This window comes from Thunnus albacares, chromosome 17 (genome assembly GCF_914725855.1).
Source record: "Thunnus albacares chromosome 17, fThuAlb1.1, whole genome shotgun sequence".
Classification (NCBI taxonomy): Eukaryota; Metazoa; Chordata; class Actinopteri; order Scombriformes; family Scombridae; genus Thunnus; species Thunnus albacares.
The window spans coordinates 27,452,417-27,477,665 of record NC_058122.1 but is presented as its reverse complement, the minus strand read 5'-3'; the positions used below and the strand labels follow the sequence as shown (position 1 = coordinate 27,477,665).

General features: G+C 38.3%; 2 protein-coding genes across 2 annotated transcripts in view; both read left to right on the top strand.

Moving 5' to 3' along the window:
* LOC122966769 (serine protease 27-like) overlaps positions 1 to 9,311 on the top strand; it is a 61,179-nt gene extending 51,868 nt beyond the window's left edge. The window contains exons 2-6 of the mRNA XM_044331095.1: positions 5,625 to 5,645; positions 6,624 to 6,786; positions 7,242 to 7,510; positions 8,591 to 8,739; positions 8,832 to 9,311. Of these exons, the coding sequence (XP_044187030.1) occupies positions 5,625 to 5,645; positions 6,624 to 6,786; positions 7,242 to 7,510; positions 8,591 to 8,739; positions 8,832 to 9,095 (866 nt within the window). The 3' untranslated portion in view covers positions 9,096 to 9,311. The remainder of the gene's footprint in view (positions 1 to 5,624; positions 5,646 to 6,623; positions 6,787 to 7,241; positions 7,511 to 8,590; positions 8,740 to 8,831) is intronic.
* Positions 9,312 to 21,447: 12,136 nt separating this feature from the next.
* LOC122966783 (serine protease 27-like) lies at positions 21,448 to 25,187 on the top strand. Its single transcript, XM_044331113.1, has 5 exons — positions 21,448 to 21,647; positions 22,156 to 22,318; positions 23,306 to 23,574; positions 24,381 to 24,529; positions 24,622 to 25,187. The coding sequence occupies exons 1-5, from the start codon at positions 21,479 to 21,481 to the stop codon at positions 24,883 to 24,885; spliced, it is 1,014 nt and encodes a 337-aa protein (XP_044187048.1). The 5' UTR covers positions 21,448 to 21,478; the 3' UTR covers positions 24,886 to 25,187.
* The last annotated feature ends 62 nt before the right edge of the window (positions 25,188 to 25,249 follow it).

Genomic DNA, 25,249 nt, shown 5'->3' with positions numbered 1-25,249 from the left:
GGCATCCCAAAGTACTTCATACAACTCATTGCCATTGTTCCTTCCAAACATATCATTGCTACACCCATTTAGATCTGAAAGATCTCAGATCTGCTCAATTTTATCTTGAGTAACTGGAGGTTTTGTGGGTCCGTTGTTGTGCTGTGATGGCTTCCCTACAAGCTTCCCCGAAACACAGTCAGCAAGCAATATATATATATATATGTATATATACGAAGACAGGTACGATAGGGGGTTAGTGAGTTCCTGTGTTAGGAGGGGAGGTTTGCTGCCTCCTTTAGTTAGTTAGGGCTGGGGCTTTAGGAGCGCAAGCCGCCACCGCTGCTCTTCAACCTCGCTGCTGCCTCCGGCATGCCGCCGTTCCCTGCCTGTTCACCTGTCCAACGGAGCCGTGGTTCCCCGGGGAGTTGGACGGGGCCACAAGCTCAGACCCCAGGGGGGGTCTCGTCAACCACGCAAGTTTAGTATATATTTTAACTTGTATGTATTGCGTATTTGTTGCTTTGTATTTTATTGTCGTGGGGACAGGAGAGAAGCTGGGTGGGGTTGAGTTGGGTCCCGGGCGGGGGGAGGTTTTGTATTGGCCCCACCTTCTTTCTTAAAGTAGACGTGTGACTCCACTGTGTGCAGTGTGGTGTGCTCCCAGGCATTTCCTGAAGTTGTTGTGATGTGCTCTTATCCCTGTTGTGTGTTGCATCTCTGGATGGTGGTGTGAATTTTTATAGTGTGGCCAGCCCTGACTCCCCCTCAAGTGGCATAGCTATCCTACCTAGTGAAACTCCGAAGCCCCTTCTTTTTATTGGTGTTAACTTAATAAAGATTTCTATTTTTGCCTGATACTTTGATGGTCTGGTGTCGGTTATTCTGAGGTCTCTGTCATTTATCCCACATAAGTTCTGGTTTCTGTTTGAACTCAGATTTATTACACTATTATTATTATTTCCATAATTGCTGATACACGTTCAGCTTTCTTCCTTCATAGTTGTTGTTTTCAAACTATAAGGTTAACACATTGTTTTACTGTTTGTATGTTAAAACCTGTACTTCTCCCTGTTTGTACTACTTTGTACAATGTACTTTGGCAAAACTGTTCTTCAATATGATCATGCCAATAAAGATTGAATTGAATTGAATTGAGATTGAGAGAGGTGTGTTTGTGTTTGTGGGAGGGAAGGCAGGTAATTTATGCCAGAGCAGATCAGATGATATGAACTTATTGTACAGTAATGGCTCTCGACAAAGTGATCTGTGTGGTAACTCTGCTGACTCTACTGACACAAGGTAAGTGTCAGCCTTCATCTGCACACACCTGAACCAATGACATTCATACTGAGAAGGAAGTAAAATCCTCTAATTTAGTAGACTGTTTGTATGTAATTCAAACTTCCAACTGCTTAAGACACTACCTGAAAATGCTCTCTTGTGCCTGCCAGGCACTTGCTAGGATTATACCAATCAAATGTTAGCAAAAATTAAACATAGTCACTAATTGGGTAACCAGTTGCACAAATGTGATTCTGTTTTCTGAGTAAGATGTTACTGACCTTTGGTTTGATTCCACAAAGGAGGATGAATGTGGATTATATGATGTTGATGGTTGCATGTGCCTTCTGTCCCTCCATTACTGTGGTAATGAAAATGAAAATACTGTATTTTAACGTCAAATCTTACAGTAACCTACTGTTAATGTCTGTTCTCGGTTTTGGCTCCAAAAAGCATCAACATTTACAGAATTTTACCGTATTTAGAAAGAGCAGTAACTTACTGTGAGAATTTGGCTGTATTTTTACAGCAATGTATTACAGTGTATAAAATACTGACCTGAAAAGTAGCCAGTAATTATAACTGTGAATTAAATGTAGTGCAGTAAAAAGTACAATATTTACATCTGGGAAAGGTTGAACTAAACATCAATTAGTTTTAAGTTGGTTTGATGAGTGGCAAGCTTCTTCTTCATGTAAAAAGACCCATTAAAGTCCATTAAACTAAAATGAATTAACGTAAGATTAAGTTAAAAGTTAAAGGTGTTCAATTTATTAAAATTTAACAACCTCTTAATAATCCCTTAAAATTAGAAATTTTGGTATTGAGATTTTGGTAGTCTCTACTGTGCACAGGTTTTTATTTTATTTCATTAGAAAGTAAGTAGTTGTTTAAAGTAAAATATTGTAACATCCATGTATTCTCATTTTATAAATGAAAACTTTCTTCTCTACTCAGTCTGTCCTTACATTAATTATTTTATTTCTGTAAGCTTGCAAAGTCACATTAGTGGCTCAAAAGTCAATTATTTAAAGGTCCCTTTGTCTCTGTGAGGCGAGGTTGGATACATTAAAAGGTCAATAAACGGCATTTATGGGCTGTTGTGGTCACTGGTGGGACAACAGTTTGTGTTGTTACAGGAATGTGCGCAGAGGGTTGGTTTCATGTTGAAATGGAGCCAATGACACAGCCGTACCCCATTATGTCCCAGATTGCAAAATCGATTCTAATTGCAAAACGTTTACTGAAGAAAAAGGAGAACATCTGTTTACTGAATACTTTGGATCTAATGGAGCAAATCTCTGATCAAACTTTTAACAAACATCTTTATCAACATCATGTCCAGCCCAAACTGAAAACAGATTGATGAAACAGGAAATTCATGCTATTGTTACTATTAATAGGAATATTTACCTGAAATATTCTGACTTTTAGTTCCTACTTTGGGTCAAACTACATTTCCCATAATGCAACTCAAGCCACTGCCTTTAGACCCTTCCTGCTTCTAAATGTCCACTTCTTTCAAACTCTGCACGTCCACTTCGCAGCACAGTGAAATGGAAGCTTATACTCTTATGCTTTATTGTCTTTAGATTATGTTATATTGTTTTATGTTGTACTGTCTTGCAGTTAAGTGAACAGATAGTTGTATCCTTTGCCTCTTATGTGAATATGTTTCACTGATGGATCAGCTAAATAAAGTGATCTTTGAAATTTGACACTCAACTTCTACTCCTCAGTAAACAGGCAGAGAGGAAAACTCCCTAAGGAAGAAACATAGATAAGGTTATGAATGAACAGAAGGAATATTGTGCATTAAATAAAAAGATATGGGATGTTCTGTGTCGACACTGCATGTGCAAATATGATTTTTAACTTCATACAGTCTCCTCCAGCCTAGCAAACTGGGGGATCCGTATTTGTAAATGTGTACTCTGGATATTGCGGTAAATCTCTGAAAGAAAACTTGCTCTCTGTGAATTCATCTTAAATATCCACCACACACAGGCTTTCAGTTTAAACATTATATGTTGAGCTCAAGCCAAGATATTATTTCAAACTCTGGCTCCCTCTAGAGCCACAGTAGATGTAATGCATTTGTTTTCACAGGCTGATTAGTACCAATCATGAAGAGTAAACTCAACCTTATGTAAAAAACAGTGGAGTACCCCTTTAACTGTTTTTCTGACGTTCAGGCATCACCAGGGATTAAACAAGTCTGTCTCCTAGAAATTTTGTTAATAGACAACTGAACTGCAACAGAAAATACACTTTGAAGGAAACAATGCTGCCAGAATGATGATTTCTGTCAATATAATGAGAAAATGTTGTTAATGAACACATTTGGCAAGTCACAAAAATGTTGATACTGACAGTACAAGTCAAATGTTCAGTGATTCTTTTTTTCCCCTGCCACCAAATATCCGACCTTGCAGTAAAATATCAACTTGTGGTGACTATAGTTTTATTAGTTTTTTATGGTTGTGTTTCGACACTGGCAGCACTTAGGTTAGAGAAAGATCATGGTCTTGGTTTAAAACAGAAATGACATAAAGCACGAGACACAATGTGTTTATTATCATTTAACCAAAAAACCACCATTTTTCATTAACATTTGCTTTTTTTGTCAAAATTAAAACAGACACAGGACTCAGGACACAGACCCTGGTCTCCAGTGTAGGGCTACAACTAATAATTATTGTCATTATTGATTAATCCGCCAATTCACTGATTGATTGTTTTGTCTACATAATTTCAAACAAGAGTGAAAAATGCCTGTTATAATTTCCCACAGTCAAAAGTGAAATTTTTAAATGTCTTGTTTTGTCTTGGACCAACAGTCCAAAACCCAAAGACAATCAATTTATTATAATGAATGAGAAGCACTGAAATACTTACAAATGACTAAAACGATTACTCAGTCGTCAAAATACTTTCAGATTATTTGGTTTGTCAATGAATTGATCAATTAATTGTTGCAGCTCTAGTAAGATGAAACCATGTGAGAAAAATCACTATTTGGTGGAGCTGTTAACAACTCATAGACATCTGAAATGTGACCCCGACTACACACTGCTTTTTGTAAGATGTTCCAGATGTTTTTCCAACAACAAATAGCTCTGGGAAATGGTATAAAAGTTTATAAACCTTCCCAGTGGCTGACTGACGGGCAGGGGAGAAAAATATAAAGGACACCTGATACATTCAGTGGGTCCCATCAGCAGAGAACAATGATGCATGTTTGGTAAAACATCTCCAAATAAGATGAACATTTTACACAGTGGCTCAGAATATACAGTAAGGAAAACAACATCTCTGTATTTAAAACATTTAGTTAGCAAACTCTGAAATATAACACAGGGAATGGCACAGGGAACGTTTTAAATGTTTATTTTTCAAACACATCTGTGGCAAAAACAAGGAACTATTAACATTTTGAGAATTAGCTGTTTTGAGCCGTCTTGTCAGGGAAACGAGAAGCAAAATTGGTGAAATAAAAGGAGAATTCTTTTGGCCATGAGTTTGTAAATGTTAACGACCTCATTATGGTCCATTTGGACCTTCCCTCCCTCTCAATGGACGTCAGCAGAGGTTCTGATAGCCTTCCTTCTCCACATCTGTTTGTAAACTGGGTCTTGATCAGCTTCAGTTTGGAGAATGATCGCTCAACTGATGCAGTCGTCACTGGCAGCTCCGACTGCACTGACCCAAAGACAACAGAACCATGTAAACTAGTGAGTAGGACTGTACCAGAAACAACTGAATGACAACCACAACATGTTTTTAAGGGTTCTTTATTTTCCTGATGGTCAGCATACACTCATTTCTACTATAATGGCCAGTTTACACCATCATAAGGGCATCTTACAGGGCAAAGTATCTCATGTTCTTCACTGGAAGGGCACTTCACCATGTTTTTGTTCTTTGTGGGGGCACCTTAGAGGACACTTTCACAGTATTTTTTTGTCCTTTGTGGTATCAGGCGGGATGGTTGCCCCCCCCTGCCCTCAGCATGGGGGGTATCCTGTTTGATGAGGGTGAAAAGTTGTAAAAAGGAACCAGTAAATTATAAATTCTGGTTATTTCATTATCATAATGATTTCTCAAGCAATGCCGTCAAAAATAACAACTCCTTTACTGTAAGTGAAATTTCTCTGTCTCTGTTATCTGAGAGAAGAGACAGGAAAACGTGTTTAACTCATATTTTAAAAATATGTGTTTAAGTGAGGTTAGTAGTCAATATTGTGATCATCACAAATGTCCTTCCGTGGAAATATCATGTGTAAATATATCACACAAAGTATCAGTGAATATAAATGCTGAATTGTTGTTTCAAGAGCTGTTTGTTTTCTGTTTTTCAGAGTCTCACTCACAACTAGATGGTAAGTCAAAGTTTCCACTTGTTTACATTTTAAACATGTTGTTGGATAGAAAGGTTGATAGTTTGATTGTTGTTGGTATTTGCTGTCAAAGCCAGAATTCCAGTCTTAAAGGACTGGTTCACTATTCTTCAAGGGCATCTTAAAAAAACAGTCAAGTGTCCATATGAACAGTGAAAGAGGTTTTCCTCGCTGTAATCATTCCTCCTGTTCATACTGGATATTAAAAGATCCTTCAAATGTGCTTTCAATGGAAGTGATGGAGGCCAAAATCCACAGTGACTCCACACAGTCATTTAGTGCAGAAATGCATTTAAAGTCTCTGTGAAGCTTATATGAGGCTTCAGCAGTCTGAGTTAGTCATATCAAGTGGATATCTGACACATTTACAGTCTTTGTAGCATCAAATTCCCTCTTTGTGTTTCCTCGGACAGTGTTTCCCTGTTGAGCTGCAGGTGGAAGTATAGTAACAAAAAGAGGGACTTTGGCACTAAAAAGACTGTAATGTTGAAAGATATCTACTTGATTTGACTCATCTGGATGCTGAAGCTTCATATTAGCTTCAGATAAACTTTTAAACACATTTTTGCACAGAAGGAGGACTGTGGATTTTGTCCTCCATCACTTCCATTGTAAGTGCATTATGAAGGGATCTTCTAATGGTCAGTATGAACAGGAGGAATGATTACAGCAAGAAAAACATGTTTCAATGTTCATTTGGGCTCCTGACTGTTGTTTTAAGACACACTTGAAAAATTGTGAACCCATTGTGTAAGAGAAGTAAAGAAACATTTAGACTAATATTGAAATGAAATTATAGTTTCACCTCTTGTTATCTTGAGAGCCTCCCAGCAGACTCCCAGGATCTTAATCTTTAACCCACAGTTGAAGGTTATAATCCTGCAAACAGAAACCACAGTGGTAATTCAGGGAGGGCCGAGCATTGTTCACTCTGTGTTTTTATCGTCTGTCTCTCTGTAGTGTGCGGTCGGCCTGCGCTCAACACCAGGATTGTTGGAGGAGAGGTGGCACCTGAAGGTAACTGGCCCTGGCAGGTCAGTCTGCAAAGATTTGGACTTCACTTCTGTGGAGGATCCCTCATTAACAAAGAATGGGTGCTGACGGCTGCTCACTGCTTCCCACGGTAAGCAGTTAGAAAAAGTTGTCTAGCTTTGTCTTGTGAAATTCTGGGAAGTTTTACTTCTTTAGACCTCCAACAGTTATTCAAATAAAACAATACAAGACGTTTAGAAGAACAATCTTTGGTTGAACTAAGGGTTGCAGGCAGACAATGCTTCAGTTTGGTCACCAGTCTAAAATTCCTAAAGATTCAGCTTGTCTTCTGGCAACTGGTACAAAGAACATGGGCCACATGTAAAAATTATTCATTTTAGGGACCAGTTAATGTAATCTGAGGGTAGGATTCAGTAAATTGAGATTGATTTTAATTTGAGGATATAAATTTCTAACTTGTGGGAATTATATCTCCTTGTTGTGACATGGTCTTAAATGGATTTGTATCTGCTTGACTGAAGTGGTCTCAACTGCAGCCCTGCTCTTCATGTCTTTGCACTGTTTTGTTTCTCTTCTGATCTTCAGCAACAACACATTTGGTTTGGCTGTGATCCTCGGACGCCAGAGTCAAAAGGGATCAAACCCCAATGAGGCGTATCGGACAGTCTCTCAGATCATCAAACATCCCAGCTACAACGCTAGCACTAGTGACAATGACATCTCCCTCCTGAAGCTCTCCTTACCGGTTACTTTCAATGACTACATTCTGCCAGTGTGCCTGGCAGCCTCAGACAGCACTTTCAACGACGGCGTGGACACCTGGATCACCGGCTGGGGCAACATCGGATTTGGAGGTAGGTCATACAGCAACTGGGGCACATTTATTACTTGTGCTTTCTCAGATTCATAAATGCATCTCAGTGAGCAATGAAACCTTCCTGTAACTTACAGTTTGTATTAATATTTTTATCACAATCTGCATATGACAATACTATCACACCCCACATTACAAAAGTATTATAGTATTAAAGTTCTGATGATGACGTCAGATGAAAGATCATTCAAATCTTAAGGGTTCATGTATCAGAGGAGCATTAATGTGCTCAGTAAATTTCATTGTAAACTGCCGACTAAACTTTACTAAATTTTGAAATAAAATTTTGCCCTGATTGTGGCACAAGAGAAAGGTCAGAGGTCACCAGAAACATTATGATGAGACAGACAGGTTGACTGATATTAGTAACCTGAAAGATCCCCTCCAGAAATGTTTTAGAAGATAAAAATAATGAGCTTTGAATACTTTGTGTCTAACATGTTTTTTCCAAGAAGAAGTTAATTTACCTTGTTAGAAATTCTTACAATGACGTCTCCTCCTTCTCCCTCACTGTAACACTTTTCAAAAGTTTTCCTGTTGGACACAAGATGTCTCCTACTTCACTGTAAGGTACATTCATACTGTTTGTGCACTGGAGGCATCAAGTTTCCACATACCACTTTTGTAAGTTGCATACTGGACTACAACTGGTTCCCCTCGGCTTTATGGAGCTTTATAGTGAGTTTCAGCTCATTGTTTATCTGTCCGGCTGCAACTTTACTGTTCTGGTTCACTCTCAGTGCTCTCATAGCGTTGTTTTAGGAGAAAAAGTTCTAAAAAGCCACTGTACACTACCTGCTCAACACCAAACGGCAAACAGACACAGTTAGCTGTAGACTAGCTGGTGAACATCGTGGAGCATTTAGCAGCTAAAGATCCAGATATTTCTCTCAGGAGTTGGTAGAGAGCAAAAACAGAGCTAAAACAGAGTGAATATTGGACTTATATTCATCAGGTGGACAGAAACACGACTCCAAATGAATGATAATGTTGCTCTGTAACTGCTGGTCCTTATTTCACCATATGTGTTGTTTATTAAACTGATTTTGTGTCTCTTCAGTACCCCTTCCTTTCCCACAAAAACTACTGGAGGTGGAGGTGCCTGTTGTTGGGAACAAACAGTGTAACAGTAACTATAGCAGCAATATCACAATCACAGACAACATGATCTGCGCCGGGTTACGTGAAGGAGAGAAGGGCTTCTGTCAGGTGATCATTTTACCACCTGTGCTTCCTTCAGATTTCCCCTCCTACAAAGATCATTTCTCCTGACCCACTCCTGAATGTTTCTCTCCTCAAAGGGGGACTCAGGTGGTCCGATGGTGACAAAGACAGGAAGAGTCTGGGTCCAGGCTGGAGTCATGAGCTTTGGTTTTGGTTGTTTGTTGCCTAATCTACCAGGAGTCTACACCAGAGTGTCCACGTATGAGTCCTGGATCAACAGCCAAGTCACCAGTGAGCAGCCAGGCTTCGTCTTCTCCATGTCCAGTGACCTCTCTAAGGGTAATTCATGTCTGTTAGCTACAGTCATGTGTTTTTCTGTCATGATGACCATGTTTTACTAACTAATGTATTCTTATATCCACCATGTTTACATTTACAATGTTTAAGTGTTGGTAAACCATATAAGGAACTTATTGTGAAGAAGTTTAGCCTGGGGGGGGGGGGGGGGGGGGGGGGGGGGGATTAAACCTCTTTCTGTGCAAAATGTAGTCTGAGAATAGGTTAATGTATGTCTTTACAATGTCTAAGGAGTTTCATGTGTGTCACATGGTGGATGCTGAGATGCCAAGAAGATGTCATGACCAAGTGAGGAAGGCTGAAAAATGTATTGTCTAAAATACTATAAGAAATGAAAGAGAAGCTGACTCTCCTTCAGTCATTATCTATGTGCTGCTGATGAATGACTGCTTGCAAGCAATAAAGATCTTCTGAGGAAAAGAAATATTGTGTCAACTTGGTGTTTGAACCAACTCTCATCTACAATAGAAAAGAACTGATTTTTCAGCTTCCACGACACTGTCATGTCCAGGCTTTGTGAACGGATCTGACAGATTTTTAACCGTAAATTAGTATCAGCTTGTTCCACCTCTTCATTTAGGATAAATGATCTTTACACTGAGGGAAATGTTCAAACCAAAGGCTCTATGCATTTTATAGCTGCACTATTCCAACAGAACAGAAATATTCCAGATGTTTGTGCATCACTTTGTACAAATTTTCCCAAAAGTCAGCCTGACATGTTTGGTATCTTTGGCAATGTTTGGATCTCTGCTAGAATTCAAATTATAAAATGGATAGTTCCGGTCCTTGATAATGATTGGTTGAACTGCGTTTGAGGCTGTTGTAAAATACTCCATAAACATACACCTGTGACCACATTACAACAGTATTTCAGCAGTCATGTTGGCCTACGTGCAGGGTACATCAATGATCCACCAGTCAGTCGATCCTGGTGTCTGTTGAACGATCCTGAGTTTATCGCTATCGTCAAAGCATTTTTTGGAATAACAGGTCTTGGAATAAAAAAAAATTTAAAAAACGCACCATTTATCTGCTAATGTTGCTAGCAGTAGATCACTATGATTCAGACTCAAACTGCATTTGCAGGCTGATATTTTGTGAAAGAGAACATCTTTTTGTTTAGTCTCGATATAAGGCCAGTTTGTTATTGTACATCTCTGGAAATTCAGTGACACAAGTAGGTTATGTAGTTTTGTGTTCATCTTTCAGTTCAAGCAGTGGGCGACAACGACCGTCTGTAGCCTTTGTTGCTAAGGTTGATCATGTTGTCCACTCAGACATAACTGTCTTCTTGTTTCCCCACTACCTCACATGGTTAAATTGAACTAGTTTGCCATAAAATGTGAGTTAAAGGATATGGCTGTTGATTTTCTATATTTTTCTTATTATCAAGAAATCTCAACTGTTCTACATGTCAGTTTCACACAGCATTCAATGGTCTCTGCAGTATAATCTATGTATCTCCCCTAATCCTCTGTTGTATCTTGTTGTTGTTCAAAAACTATTGAAACACATCATTGATGTTCTTTCATTATGAAGAAAGCATTAGAAAGATGAGTACATGAGTAAATACAACCACTAGATGGCCACAGAGAGGCCATGAACAAGTGCTTGCCCAGCAAAAACTTAATAGAGAATAAATGATATAACAAGATACCAGTCAATACATAATATATCAAATTATATATATGTATATACAGTACTGTGCAAAAGTTTTAGGCACCCTAGATGTTTAGATTCTTATCCATTATGCAATACCATCAGGGAGGTGTCTGATTGGTCCCAAATTTATTCATGACATGACAATGACCCCAAGCATACAGCTAGAGTCATAAAGAACTATGTTCAGCAACAAGAAGAATGATGAGTCCTGCAACAGATGGTATGGTATGGCCCCCACAGAGACCTGATCTCAACATCATGGAGTCAGTCTGGGATTTCATGAAGAAGCACCTGATGGCTTAAATAATAAATCCACAGAAGAACATTCTTTCTCCAGGATGGTTACAACAACCTACCTGCAAGTTACCATGAAAAACTGTGTTAAAGTGAACCGAGGAGAACTGCTGCTGTTTTAAGGGCAAAGCTGCTCACAGCAAATATTGATTTCATTTACGTTTCTGCTGTTTACTCAACTTTGTAAGAAGTTAATTGATAAATTAAAACAACAATATTTTTGTAAGCATTCTCACTTTACTTTTAGTGCCTAAAACTTTTACACACTACTGTGTGTGTGTATATATATATATATATATATATATATATATATATATATATATATATATATATATATATATATATATATATATATATATATATATTTTTTTTTTTTTTTTTTTTTTTTTTTTTTTACATCATCCCTCACCTTTCCATATCTATAAGGTATAATTAGCCACAGCTTGTCTGACTGATCAGTTTGTTAATGTCAGGCATCATTTTATCAGGAGAATCCTGTCATCAGCAGCCTGAGCAGCACAGAAAGGCAAATACGTGAGCTGCAGCCTCTCGGGTGAGCTCTGATGTCATAATGAAATATCAATTTCAAGTTTTAGGCACAGTACTGTATATTAGCACAGTAGTGGAAATGACTCAAATGCTGTACTTCAGTACAATTTTGAGGTATTTGTACTTTACTAATTTGTCCCAAGTGCTGTTATATTATTAAATACATAGTTATCGTACAGGGCCACTCCCTTAACTCACTCCTCATTGTACATTTACATTTGTCTTACGTTTACCGAATTTGGCACTTTGTACTTTTTGTAATAGGCCTATTGAACTGCATTTGAATTGCCTATGATTGATCTCCAAGCTCTCCCTGTTTTTTTACTGTTGTCTTATTTTTAATCCATGCTGATTGTGGTGAAATCAAAGACAATAAAGTTTATAACCTTACCTAACCTAACCTTTCAGCCTGAACAGAAAATAGGCATGCTGTTATTTATGAGCACAGCAAACTCTCACACACTATCATGTTATTCTAACAGACCTGGACATGCCGTCTGGTGCCCCATCAAACCTGTATTAGTCCATCAGTAAACCCACATTGTCAAGAGCAGTTATGAAAAAAACACAGAATACATGTTTCTGTCAAAGAGTGTACTTTATTTAGTTTTTAACCACCATCATATATCATGATATACACAAAGGAGAGGCGGCTCCTCTGACTAGATGTGTGCTGACCTTGTCCTTGATAGCTCAACAATATGATAGGTTAATGTTAAGGTCATCAGTTTTAATGATTTCTCCCTCAGTTCTGATAAATTAATTTTTTATGTCAGTTTTAGATTGCGGAAGCAGTGTCATTATCCATGAGTATCATTGACTGTTACCATGGAGACGAAGAAAGTCCACTTTGCCTTACGCCACAAAAATTTTTTATTGTTGTGAATGCTGGAAAGCTATTTATAATGCTATTTACTTTTAAATACTGAATTTATTCCAAACTGATTAAGATTTTTGTGTGAAGTTGGTTAATTGAGTTAACCCACCCCACCCAATTCACACACCATAACCAATTCAAGTCTAACCCTAACATTAACCTAACCTCAATTCACATCTTACCCCTAATGTTAACCTCAGAAATGACGTTTTGCTGCATTAGGACCGGGCTTTGGTCCCCATGAGGAGTATTGGTCCCAATAAGGTCAGTGTTTATACCAGAAACAGTCTCAATAAAGATAGAAAAACACATTCACACACACACACAATGGAGTACTTTATTGGATGATGTGACTCAATATTCATTGAGGAAGACTATTTTTTGAGAAAAATGATTGCATATTAAATATCTTCAGCCACATATTCTTGGAAGTATAACATTAAATGAGCAACTTCCCATTTTAGAATCACTGGCTATAAAACCACTTTTCTTAACATAGATAGTGGCGTTTAGATTTGGATTGCGGCAGACGGCGGCAATTTGAAATGGAATGAAACCCACTGATGTTAGACAGCCCAAAACAATAGTCAAAGGCTCCACATCCACCCACAACACGATGGCTTTTCCCTTGCCTTCTGCTATTAAAACCTGACAAAAAATCAGGTGGTCTCTCTGTCCTCAATTTTAAATATTATTTTCGGTCATTTATATTAAGACCTCTCTCAACCTGGTTTAACCCGGATGCTGCTGTTTCTTGGAAACCTATAGAGGAAAACTTAGCTCACACTTACAGATTAGTAGATTTAGTTTACTCTGCCTTACCAGTAAAGCATGCCAAACTTCGTCTTGGACATACCATTACTTTTCCCCTGTCAGTATGGCATAATGCAGAAAGAGAATCAAATACAACTCAGAAATGGCACTTAAACAGCCCAATTTTTCATAATAATTTCCTCCTCTCAAGAACTGTCTCATTTTCATTTCCTATTGTGGAAGGATAAAGGTATTCATGTTCTTGGAGATATCTATGATAGTAATGGGTTACTTTCTTTTAATGACTTATGTACTACCTTTAATTTACCTGCTTCATCTTTTTTACAGTATCTCCAACTGCAATCTTCCATGAAGGCCTATGGTGTTCCCTGGAACACACCTCTAAGGCCTATGGAACTACATTTGAATTGCCTATGATTGGTCTCCAAGCTCTCCCTGTTTTTTACTGTTGTCTTATCTTTATTCCATGCTGATTGTGGTGAAGCGAAAGACAGTTTTCCATATTGTTTATAATAAAGTTTATAACCTTACCTAACCTAACCTTTGAGCCTTAACAGACAATAGGCATGCTATTAATTATCAGTGAAGGGAGTAAATACTCCACATACCGTATCTCTCTTTTAAAAGCTGCCTCTAACACACTGTCATGTTATTCTAACAGACCTGGACATGCCATCTGCCACCTTAACTCACCCTTCATTGTACATTTACATTTGTCTTATGTTTACAGAATTTGGCACTTTGTACTTTTTGTAATAGGCCTATTGAACTGCATTTGAATTGCCTATGATTGATCTCCAAGCTCTCCCTGTTTTTTTTACTGTTGTCTTATTTGTAATCCATGCTGATTGTGGTGAAATCAAAGACAATAAAGTTTATAACCTTACCTAACCTAACCTTTCAGCCTTAACAGACAATAGGCATGCTGTTATTTATGAGCACAGGGAGTGGATACTTCACATACTGTATGTCTTTTAACAGCCAACTCTCACACACTGTCATGTTATTCTAACAGACCTGGACATGCCGTCTGGTGTCCCATCAAACCTGTATTAGTGCATCAGTAAACCCACATTGTCCATAGCAGGTAAAAAACACATAGAGAGCATATTTCTGTTAAAGAGTGTACTTTATTTAGTTTTTAACCACCATCATATATCATGATATACACAATGGAGAAACGGCTCCTCTGACTCCTCACCTTCAAAGCCCTTAATGGTCAGGCACCATCATATCTTGAAGAGCTCATAGTACCCTCTTATCCCACTAGAACACTGCGCTCCCAGAATGCAGGCTTACTTGTGGTTCCTAGAATCTCCAAAAATAGAATGGGAGGCAGAGCCTTCAGCTTTCATACTCCTCTCCTTTAGAACCATACTCCAGTTTGGGTCTGCCTTCACTGTTGCCTTCACTCCCCACATCTTTTCTAGTTCCTCTTTCAGCCCTTGGTATTTTTCGAGCTTCTCGTGTTCCTTCTTCTTGATGTTGCTGTCGTTTGGGATTGCTACGTCTATCACTACTGCCTTCTTCTGTTGTTTATCAATCATCACAATATCCGGTTGGTTAGCCATCACCAGTTTGTCAGTCTGGTTTTGGAAGTCCTACAGGATCTTGGCTTGGTCATTCTCAACCACCTTAGGAGGTGTCTTCCATTGTGACCATGGGACCTCCAGCCCATACTCAGTGCAGATGTTCCTGTACACTATGCCAATTGGTTATGGCGTTCCATGTACGCTGTTCCTGCCTGCATCTTACACCCTGCTATTATGTGCTGAACAGTCTCAGGAGCATCTTTGCACAGCCTGCACCTGGGGTCCTGCCTGGTGTGGTAGTCACCTCTATTGATCTTGTACTGAGTGCCTGTTCCTGTGCTGCCATGATCAGTGCTTCTGTGCTGTCCTTCAGTCCAGCCTTTTCCAGCCACTGGTAGGATTTCTTGTTATCAGCCACTTCTTCTATCTGTCGGTGGTACATGCCCTGTAGGATTTTGTCCCTCCATGATGGTACCTCCTCCTCTGCATCATCGGGTTTCTGCTGCCTGAGGTATTCACTTAGCAGTTCATCTTTTGGGGCCATCTTCCTGATGTATTCCTGGATCGTGGTTGTTTCATCCTGGACAGTGGCTCTGACGCTCACCAGTCCTTGGCCTCCTCAAGGTTCCTATTTGCCTGCAGGATCCCAACGCATTTGTAGCTGTCCTGAACATCTGCAATGCTGCCTTCTGGTAGTTCAACCCCCTCAGTTCTGATCATCTTCCCTCTCTTCAATACCATCTGACCACAGTTATCTAGTCCGAATGACATTCCGATGTCATTGCTGTAGATCCTGCATCACCTTGGTATATGCTGCACTTGATGGTAACTTGTGCAATTGGCTTTGAGTTGGCCTCCAGAGTTGTTTTCCACAGCCCTATTGAGTTCTTAATGAAGGCTCTTAGTGTCCTGTTGATGTTGTACACTATGTGTATGTATATATATATAAATATAAATATATATATATATATATATATATGTATATATATATATGGAAATTATTGTTATTATTTCCATAATTGCTGATACACATCAGTTAAGTTCAGCTTTCTTCCTTCATAGTTGTTGTTTTCAAAATATAAGGTTAACACATTGTTTTACTGTACTTCTCCCTGTTTGTACTACTTTGTACAATGTACTTTGGCAAAACTGTTCTTCAATATGATCATGCCAATAAAGCCTCATTGAATTGAATTGAATTGAGAGAGAGAGAGGTGTGTTTGTGTTTGTGGGAGGGAGGGCGGGTCATTTATGCCAGAGCAGATCAGATGATATGAACTTATTGTACAGCAATGGCTCTCGACAAAGTGATCTGTGTGGTAACTCTGCTGACTCTACTGACACAAGGTAAGTGTCAGCCTTCATCTGCACACACCTGAACCAATGACATTCATACTGAGAAGGAAGTAAAATCCTCTAATTTAGTAGACTGTTTGTATGTAATTCAAACTTCCAACTGCTTAAGACACTACCTGAAAATGCTCTCTTGTGCCTGCCAGGCACTTGCTAGGATTATACCAATCAAATGTTAGCAAAAATTAAACATAGTCACTAATTGGGTAACCAGTTGCACAAATGTGATTCTGTTTTCTGAGTAAGATGTTACTGACCTTTGGTTTGATTCCACAAAGGAGGATGAATGTGGATTATATGATGTTGATGGTTGCATGTGCCTTCTGTCCCTCCATTACTGTGGTAATGAAAATGAAAATACTGTATTTTACCGTCAAATCTTACAGTAACCTACTGTTAATGTCTGTTCTCGGTTTTGGCTCCAAAAAGCATCAACATTTACAGTATTTTACCGTATTTAGAAAGAGCAGTAACTTACTGTTAGAATTCAGCTGTATTTTTACAGCAATTTATTACAGTGTATAAAATACTGACCTGAAAAGTAGCCAGTAATTATAACTGTGAATTAAATGTAGTGCAGTAAAAAGTACAATTTTTACATCTGAATTGGAGTGGAGAAAAAGTACAAAGTAGCATAAAATAAATAGTGCAGGTACCACAAAATTGTATTTAAGTACAGTACTTTGGTAGTTTCTACTGTGCACAGGTTTTTATTTTATTTCATTAGAAAGTAAGTAGTTGTTTAAAGTAAAATATTGTAACATCCATGTATTCTCATTTTATAACTCATTTTAGGGACTTTCACATTAGGTGATCAGTAACATTCAGTCAATCCAGAAAGGAACAGAATCCATTAATTTTACGCCTTAAACCCCTTTAAACATTTTATATTTATATCAATGTGACGTTTTCATGGAGTAAGTCACTTTTAATTAATATTTTATGTGGGATTTGATCCTTAATACACTAAAGGTAAGCTCAAACTTTCTTCTCTACTCAGTCTGTCCTTACATTAATTATTTTATTTCTGTAAGCTTGCAAATTAAGTCACATTAGTGGCTCAAAAGTCAATTATTTGCCTCATAGAGACAAAGGTCCCTTTGTCTCTATGAGGCGAGGTTGGATACATTAAAAGGTCAATAAAGGGCATTTATTGTGGTCACTGGTGGGACAACAGTTTGTGTTGTTACGGGAATGTGTGCAAAAGGTTGGTTTCTCTGTTGGCTCTCTGTGAATTCATCTTAAATATCCACCACACACAGGCTTTCAGTTTAAACATTATATGTTGAGCTCAAGCCAAGATATTATTTCAAACTCTGGCTCCCTCTAGAGCCACAGTAGATGTAATGCATTTGTTTTCACAGGCTGATTAGTACCAATCATGAAGAGTAAACTCAACCTTATGTAAAAAAAACAGTGGAGTGCTCCTTTAACTGTTTTCTGATGTTCAGGCATCACCAGGGATTAAACAAGTCTGTCTCCTAGAAATTTTGTTAATAGACAACTGAACTGCAACAGAAAATACACTTTGAAGGAAACAATGCTGCCAGAATGATTATTTCTGTCAATATAATGAGAAAATGTTGTTAAAGAACACATTTGGCAAGTCACAAAAATGTCGATACTGACAGTACAAGTCAAATGTTCAGTGATTCTTTTTTTCCCCTGCCACCAAATATCCGACCTTGCAGTAAAATATCAACTTGTAGTGACTATAGTTTTATTAGTTTTTTATGGTTGTGTTTCGACACTGGCAGCACTTAGGTTAGAGAAAGATCATGGTCTTGGTTTAAAACAGAAATGACATAAAGCACGAGACACAATGTGTTTATTATCATTTAACCAAAAAACCACCATTTTTCATTAACATTTGCTTTTTTTGTCAAAATTAAAACAGACACAGGACTCAGGACACAGACCCTGGTCTCCAGTGTAGGGCTACAACTAATAATTATTGTCATTATTGATTAATCCGCCAATTCACTGATTGATTGTTTTGTCTACATAATTTCAAACAAGAGTGAAAAATGCCTGTTATAATTTCCCACAGTCGAAAGTGAAATTTTTAAATGTCTTGTTTTGTCTTGGACCAACAGTCCAAAACCCAAAGACAATCAATTTATTATAATGAATGAGAAGCACTGAAATACTTACAAATGACTAAAACGATTACTCAGTCGTCAAAATACTGTCAAATTATTTGGTTTGTCAATGAATTGATCAATTAATTGATGCAGCTCTAGTCCGGTGTCAACATCCAACTTTTCTTAGTTACTGTAAATGTTCCTTAACTAAAGAAAATAAAGTAAGAGGAAACCATGTGAGAAAAATCACTATTTGGTGGAGCTGTTAATAACTCATAGACATCTGAAATGTGACCCGGACTACACACTGCTTTTTGTAAGACGTCAAAAGCCAAAAATGTTGGAAACCACTGGTTTCATCAGTCATGAGTAGATTTGTCTTTCAGCAAACATCCAGTCAGAGGAGCCGTCTCTCCTTTGTGTATATCGTGACATATGATGGTTGTTAAAAACTAAATAAACTACACTCTTTAACAGAAATATGTTCCATCATTTTTTCCGACCTGCTCTGGACAATGTTGGTTTACTGATGCACTAAAACAGGTTTGATGGGACACCAGACGACATGTCTTGGACTTTAATTATGGGCAATTCAAATACAGTTCAATAGGCCTATTACAAAAAGTACAAAGTGCAAAATTGTAAATGTACAGTGAGGGTTGAGGTAAGGGAGCGGCCCTGTATGATTGAGCCCTCAGGACAATTGATGTCTTGTTGACATTTTTGGTGGCTTGTGGCAGCGTAAAGCGCCTTCCTGAGGGAAGCGATTCAGATTGTGGGTACAATGGATGGGACGGATCTCTTGTTATGTCGAGGGCTTTCTTTTTGGTATTCAGAACATGCCTGCTGCTTAGTTGCATCTGTGGTTTCCCTGTGATTTTACTGGCGGTATTAGACTTTTCCCTTTACATTTGACATCCAAGTATCCGTACCACACAACCATGTTAAAAGACAAGATGCGTTCCACCAGATTATTGTACACCATGTCAAGAATATTCTGGCTCACCTTGAAGTCATTAAGTTTCCTGAGTGGGTATAACCTCTGCATAGCTTTTTAAAAACATAATCTGTGTTATCTATAAAATTAAAGTGGTTGTCTGTATAAGTTCCTAAGTAATTAAAACAACTAACTGCAACTTAAGTGCTGTCATTACTCAAATTACACTGTAGGATTTATTCTTTCCTTTTTTAAAGACAGTAATTAGACTTTTTGTTCATTTTTTACCATAAAAAATGTGCTGACTCTGCAGGTTCTGTTACTCTGCTCTGAATTTTGGCCTAAACCATTTTTGTTTGTTTGTTTAGCTGCATATTTACTTTAATGAAACACGTTTTCAATTCCAATTTAACCCTCAAACCCCCTGTAGCCCATATATTCATTAATAATCCTCATATGTTCTGTAAGTCTAACAACTGAACCTTGGACGTGGCTCCACTGGCACTTTTCTCTCTCTGATTATTTTTCTTTTTCCCAATGAAGTTTAATTATAATTTTATTATGTAACAACAGTAGAACATAATGTCAAGGAGGAAGATAGACAACTACATATACAGATAATTAAACATATTAAAGATATGAAAAAATAAACAAATAAATATTAAAATTAAGAAAGATAAATAATACCAGAGCAAAAATAAACAGAGAAATTTAAGAAAAGAGAAGAAACACAATTACACAAACATCTGTAAAATAGTCTGATAGTTTTAAAAGCTTTTTTGTTCAAAGAAGACTTTTCTTTATTTTTTATTTTTATTTGTTCAAACTAACAAGCTGTGTCCATTAATGACTAAATTGTGCCAAGACTTCCCTCATATTAATAGCTTTATCATCTTAATTACATTTTTAACAGTTTAATACAGTTTACAACGTTCAGTATGATCTTGGACTGAGATGCAGGTCATTCATGAAAACAGAAAAAACAGAAATTTCATGGTTGTAGTATTGAGCTGAAAACAAAGATGACATTAACCAAAAAAGTGTCCTCCCTCTTCCCTCTTATTTATTTTGGTTCTTGGTATGATCACAGCCGAACCCCCCCAAAAATTAGTTAAAAACATCTTAAGTATGAAGGTCTTAAATGTCCTGCCTGAATACATACTGCATACATTTACATACTGCTTGGAAAGATGCACTACTTTATTTAATTTAATTAGTGACAAAAGACCAAACTTTATTCCAGATGTTTTTCCAACAACAAATAGCTCTGGGAAACGGTATAAAAGTTTATAAACCTTCCCAGTGACTGACTGATGGGCAGGGGAGAAAAATATAAAGGACACCTGATACATTCAATGGGTCCCATCAGCAGAGAACAATGATGCATGTTTGGTAAAACATCTCCAAATAAGATGAACATTTTACACAGTGGCTCAGAATATACAGTAAGGAAAACAACATCTCTGTATTTAAAACATTTAGTTAGCAAACTCTGAAATATAACACAGGGAATGGCTAACGTTTTAAATGTTTATTTTTCAAACACATCTGTAGTAAAAACAAGGAACTATTAACATTTTGAGAATTAGCTGTTTTGAGCCGTCTTGTCAGGGAAACAAGAAGCAAAATTGGTGAAATCAAAGGAGAATTCTTTTGGCCATGAGTGTGTAAATGTTAACGACCTCGTTATGGTCCATTTGGACCTTCCCTCCCTCTCAATGGACGTCAGCAGAGGTTCTGATAGCCTTCCTTCTCCACATCTGTTTGTAAGCTGGGTCTTGATCAGCTTTAGTTTGGAGAATGATCGCCCAACTGATGCAGTCGTCACTGGCAGCTCAGACTGCACTGACCCAAAGACAACAGAACCATGTAAACTAGTGAGTAGAACTGTACCAGAACCAACTGAATGACAACCACAACATGTTTTTAAGGGTTCTTTATTTTCCAGATGGTCAGCATACACTCATTTCTACTATAATGGCCAGTTTACACCATCATAAGGGCATCTTACAGGGCAAAGTATCTCATGTTCTTCACTGGAAGGGCACTTCACCATGTTTTTGTTCTTTGTGGGGGCACCTTAGAGGACACTTTCACAGTATTTTCTTGTCCTTTGTGGTATCAGGCGGGATGGTTGCCCCCCCATGCTGAGGGCAGGGGGGGGCAACTGATCCTGTTTGATGAGGGTGAAAAGTTGTAAAAAGGAACCAGTAAATTATAAATTCTCGTTATTTCATTATCATAATGATTTCTCAAGCAATGCCGTCAAAAACAACAACTCCTTTACTGTAAGTGAAATTTCTCTCTCTCTGTTATCTGAGAGAAGAGACGGGAAAACGTGTTTAACTCATATTTTAAAAATATGTGTTTAAGTGAGTTTAGTAGTCAATACTGTGATCATCACAAATGTCCTTCCGTGGAAATATCATGTGTAAATATATCACACAAAGTATCAGTGAATATAAATGCTGAATTGTTGTTTCAAGAGCTGTTTGTTTTCTGTTTTTCAGAGTCTCACTCACAACTAGATGGTAAGTCAAAGTTTCCACTTGTTTACATTTTAAACATGTTGTTGGATAGAAAGGTTGATAGTTTCATTGTTGTTGGTATTTGCTGTCAAAGCCAGAATTCCAGTCTTAAAGGACTGGTTCACTATTCTTCAAGGGCATCTTAAAACAACAGTTAAGTGTCCATATGAACAGTGAAAGAGCTTTTCCTCGCTGTAATCATTCCTCCTGTTCATACTGGATATTAAAAGATCCTTTAAATGTGCTTTCAATGGAAGTGATGGAGGCCAAAATCCACAGTGAGTCCACACAGTCATTTAGTGCAGAAATGCATTTAAAACATCTAGACTAATAATGAAATGAGATTATATTTTCACCTCTTGTTATCTTGAGAGCCTCCCAGCAGACTCCCAGGATCTTAATCTTCAATCCACAGTTGAAGGTTATAATCCTGCAAACAGAAACCACAGTGGTAATTCAGGGAGGGCCGAGCATTGCTCACTATGTGTTTTTATCTTCCGTCTCTCTGTAGTGTGCGGTCGGCCTGCGCTCAACACCAGGATTGTTGGAGGACAGGCGGCCTCTGAAGGCAGCTGGCCCTGGCAGGTCAGTCTGCAAAGATCTGGATTTCACTTCTGCGGAGGATCCCTCATTAACAAAGAATGGGTGCTGACGGCTGCTCACTGCTTCGAAACGTGAGTAGTTAGAATAGAGCTGTGATGGAAAACAACATGCCATGAGACCCCTCCAAGGGGTCGCAGGATGAATCTGAGGGGTCTCAAGATGATTAACAGGGCAGGAAAGAAGAAAAATATTGTTCTGCTGCTGAAATTTAGATTCCTTTTTTTTTCTAGCTTTGTCTTGTGAAATACTGGAGAGTTTTACTTCCTCGGGCCTCCAACAGTTATTCAAAAAAAAACAATACATAAGGTATAGTAGAAAAATCTCTGGTTGAACCAAGGATTGCAGACAGACAATGCTTTAGTTTGGTCACCAGCCGAGAAGGATAGGAACGACTTCTCTAAGTGACAAAAGAGACATGATACCAAAAGTCTGAGTTGCATTTTAAGGTTTAATTTAGTTCTGAGTAGCATTAGAGCTAACCAGAAGGGTATTTGAGTGTTCCAAGAGAACACAGACATGTCTGCTTAAATTCACATGTCTTGGACATTAATTAATTAATAGCATTATCATCTGTTCCATTTGTCTTTGTTCCCTCTACCTGTGGAGTTAAAACAGTTTAATACAGTTTATAATATTTAGTACAATCTTGGACTGAGATTCAGGGATAAACCTCATGTTTTGGCTGTTAAACACAATGTTGTGTTATTTCTCTTAGATGTACAGTATATACTGTGATAAAAGATTATTTTGCTGTAAAAGAAAAAAAATTGTCTTGAATATACAGCAGATTCAGCTTGTCTTCTGGCAACTGGTGCAAAGAACATGGGCCACATGAACACTTTATTCATTTTAGGGACCAGTTTATGTAATATGAGGGTAGAACTCAGTAAATTTAGATTGATTGTAATTTGAGGATATAAATTTGTAACTTGTGGGACTTTTATCTCCTTGTTGCGACATGGTCTTAAATCTATTTGTATCTGCTTGACTGAAGTGGTCTCGACTGCAGCCCTGCTCTTCATGTCTTTGCACTGTTTTGTTTCTCTTCTGATCTTCAGCACCAGCACATTTGGTTTGGCTGTGCTCCTCGGTCTCCAGAGTCAAGAGGGGTCCAACACCAATGCGGTGTCTCACAGAGTCTCTCAGATCATCAATCATCCCAGCTACAACGCTAGCACTAATGACAATGACATCTCCCTCCTGAAGCTCTCCTCACCGGTTACTTTCAACAACTTCATTCTGCCAGTGTGCCTGGCAGCCTCAGACAGCACTTTCAACAACGGCATGGACACCTGGATCACTGGTTGGGGCAACATCGGATTTGGAGGTAGGTCATACAGCAAGTGGGGCACATTTATTACTTGTGCTCTCTCAGATTCATAAATGCATCTCAGTGAGCAATGAAACCTTCCTGTAACTTACAGTTTGTATTAATATTTTTATCACAATCTGCATATGACAATACTATCACACCCTACATTACAAAAGAATTATAGTATTAAAGTTCTGACGATGACATCAGATGAAAGATCATTAAAATCAAGAGGGTTCATGTATCAGAGGAGCATTAATGTGCTCAGTAAATTTCAGTTGCAACTGGACTACAACTGGCTCCTCTCGGCTTTAGGGAGCTTTATAGTGAGTTTCAGCTCATTGTTTATCTGTCCGGTTGCAACTTTACTGTTTTGGTTCACTCTCAGAGCTCTCATAGCATCGTTTCGGCTGCAGCAGGCAGCTGTTTTAAGAGAAAAAGCTGTAAAAAGCCACTGTACACTACCTTCTCAGCACCAAACAGCAAAAAGACAGTTTGCTGTAGACTAGCTGGTGAACATAGTGGAGCATTTAGCAGCTAAAGATCCAGAATTTCCGTCAGGAGTTGGTAGAGAGCAAAAACAGAGTGAATATTGGACTTACATTCACCAGGTGGACAGAAACACAACTCCAAATGAATGATAACGTTGCTCCATAACTGCTGGATGTGGAAATAAGCAAACATATCAACTTAAAAGCTGATGATATGTCAGTGTTGTGTTCACTACTTGTTTCTGCTGAAAACTAGTAGACAAAACAAGTGATATGAGTCCTTATTTCACCATTTGTGTTGTTTATTAAACTGATTTTGTGTGTCTTTAGTACCTCTTCCTTACCCACAAAACCTAATGGAGGTGGAGGTGCCTGTTGTTGGGAACAGACAGTGTAACATTGACTATGGCGGGATATTCACTATCACAGACAACATGATCTGTGCTGGGTTACGTGCCGGAGGGAAGGATTCCTGTCAGGTGATCATTTTACCACCTGTTCTTCCTTTAGATTTCCCCTCCTACAAAGATCATTTCTCCTGACCCACTCCTGAATGTTTCTCTCCTCAAAGGGGGACTCAGGTGGTCCAATGGTGACAAAGACAGGAAGTGTTTGGGTCCAGGCTGGAGTCGTGAGCTTTGGTTTAGGTTGTGCGGAGCCTAATATCCCAGGAGTCTACGCCAGAGTGTCCAAGTATCAGTCCTGGATCAACAGCCAAGTCACCAGTGAGCAGCCAGGCTTCGTCTTCTCCATGTCCAGTGACCTCTCTAAGGGTAATTCATGTCTGTTAGCTGCAGTCATGTGTTTTTCTGTCATGATGACCATGCTTTGCTAACTAGTGTATTCTTATATCCACCATGTTTATATCTACAATGTTTTAGCCTGGAGAGGGGTCAAACCTCTTTCTGTGTAAAATATAGCCTGAGAATAGGTAAACGTATGTCTATACAACAATGTCTAAGGAGTTTCATGTGTGTCACATGGTGGATGTTGAGATGCTGTGATGTGTGTTAAGCCAAGAAGATGTCATGACCAAGTGAGGAAGGCTGAAAAATGTATTGTCTAAAATACTATAAGAAATGAAAGAGAAGCTGACTCTCCTTCAGTCATTATCTATGTGCTGCTGATGAATGACTGCTTGCAAGCAATAAAGATCTTCTGAGGAAAAGAAATATTGTGTCAACTTGGTGTTTGAACCA

What these genes read in the sequence shown, in the direction of transcription:
- LOC122966783 (XM_044331113.1), top strand. Translation starts at nt 21,479, where the DNA reads ATGTGTTTAAGTGAGTTTAGTAGTCAATACTGTGATCATCACAAATGT. An exon ending in GTCTCACTCACAACTAGATG is followed by an intron (nt 21,648 to 22,155) that starts GTAAGTCAAAGT and finishes GTCTCTCTGTAG; the next exon opens with TGTGCGGTCGGCCTGCGCTC. An exon ending in GAGGGAAGGATTCCTGTCAG is followed by an intron (nt 24,530 to 24,621) that starts GTGATCATTTTA and finishes CTCTCCTCAAAG; the next exon opens with GGGGACTCAGGTGGTCCAAT.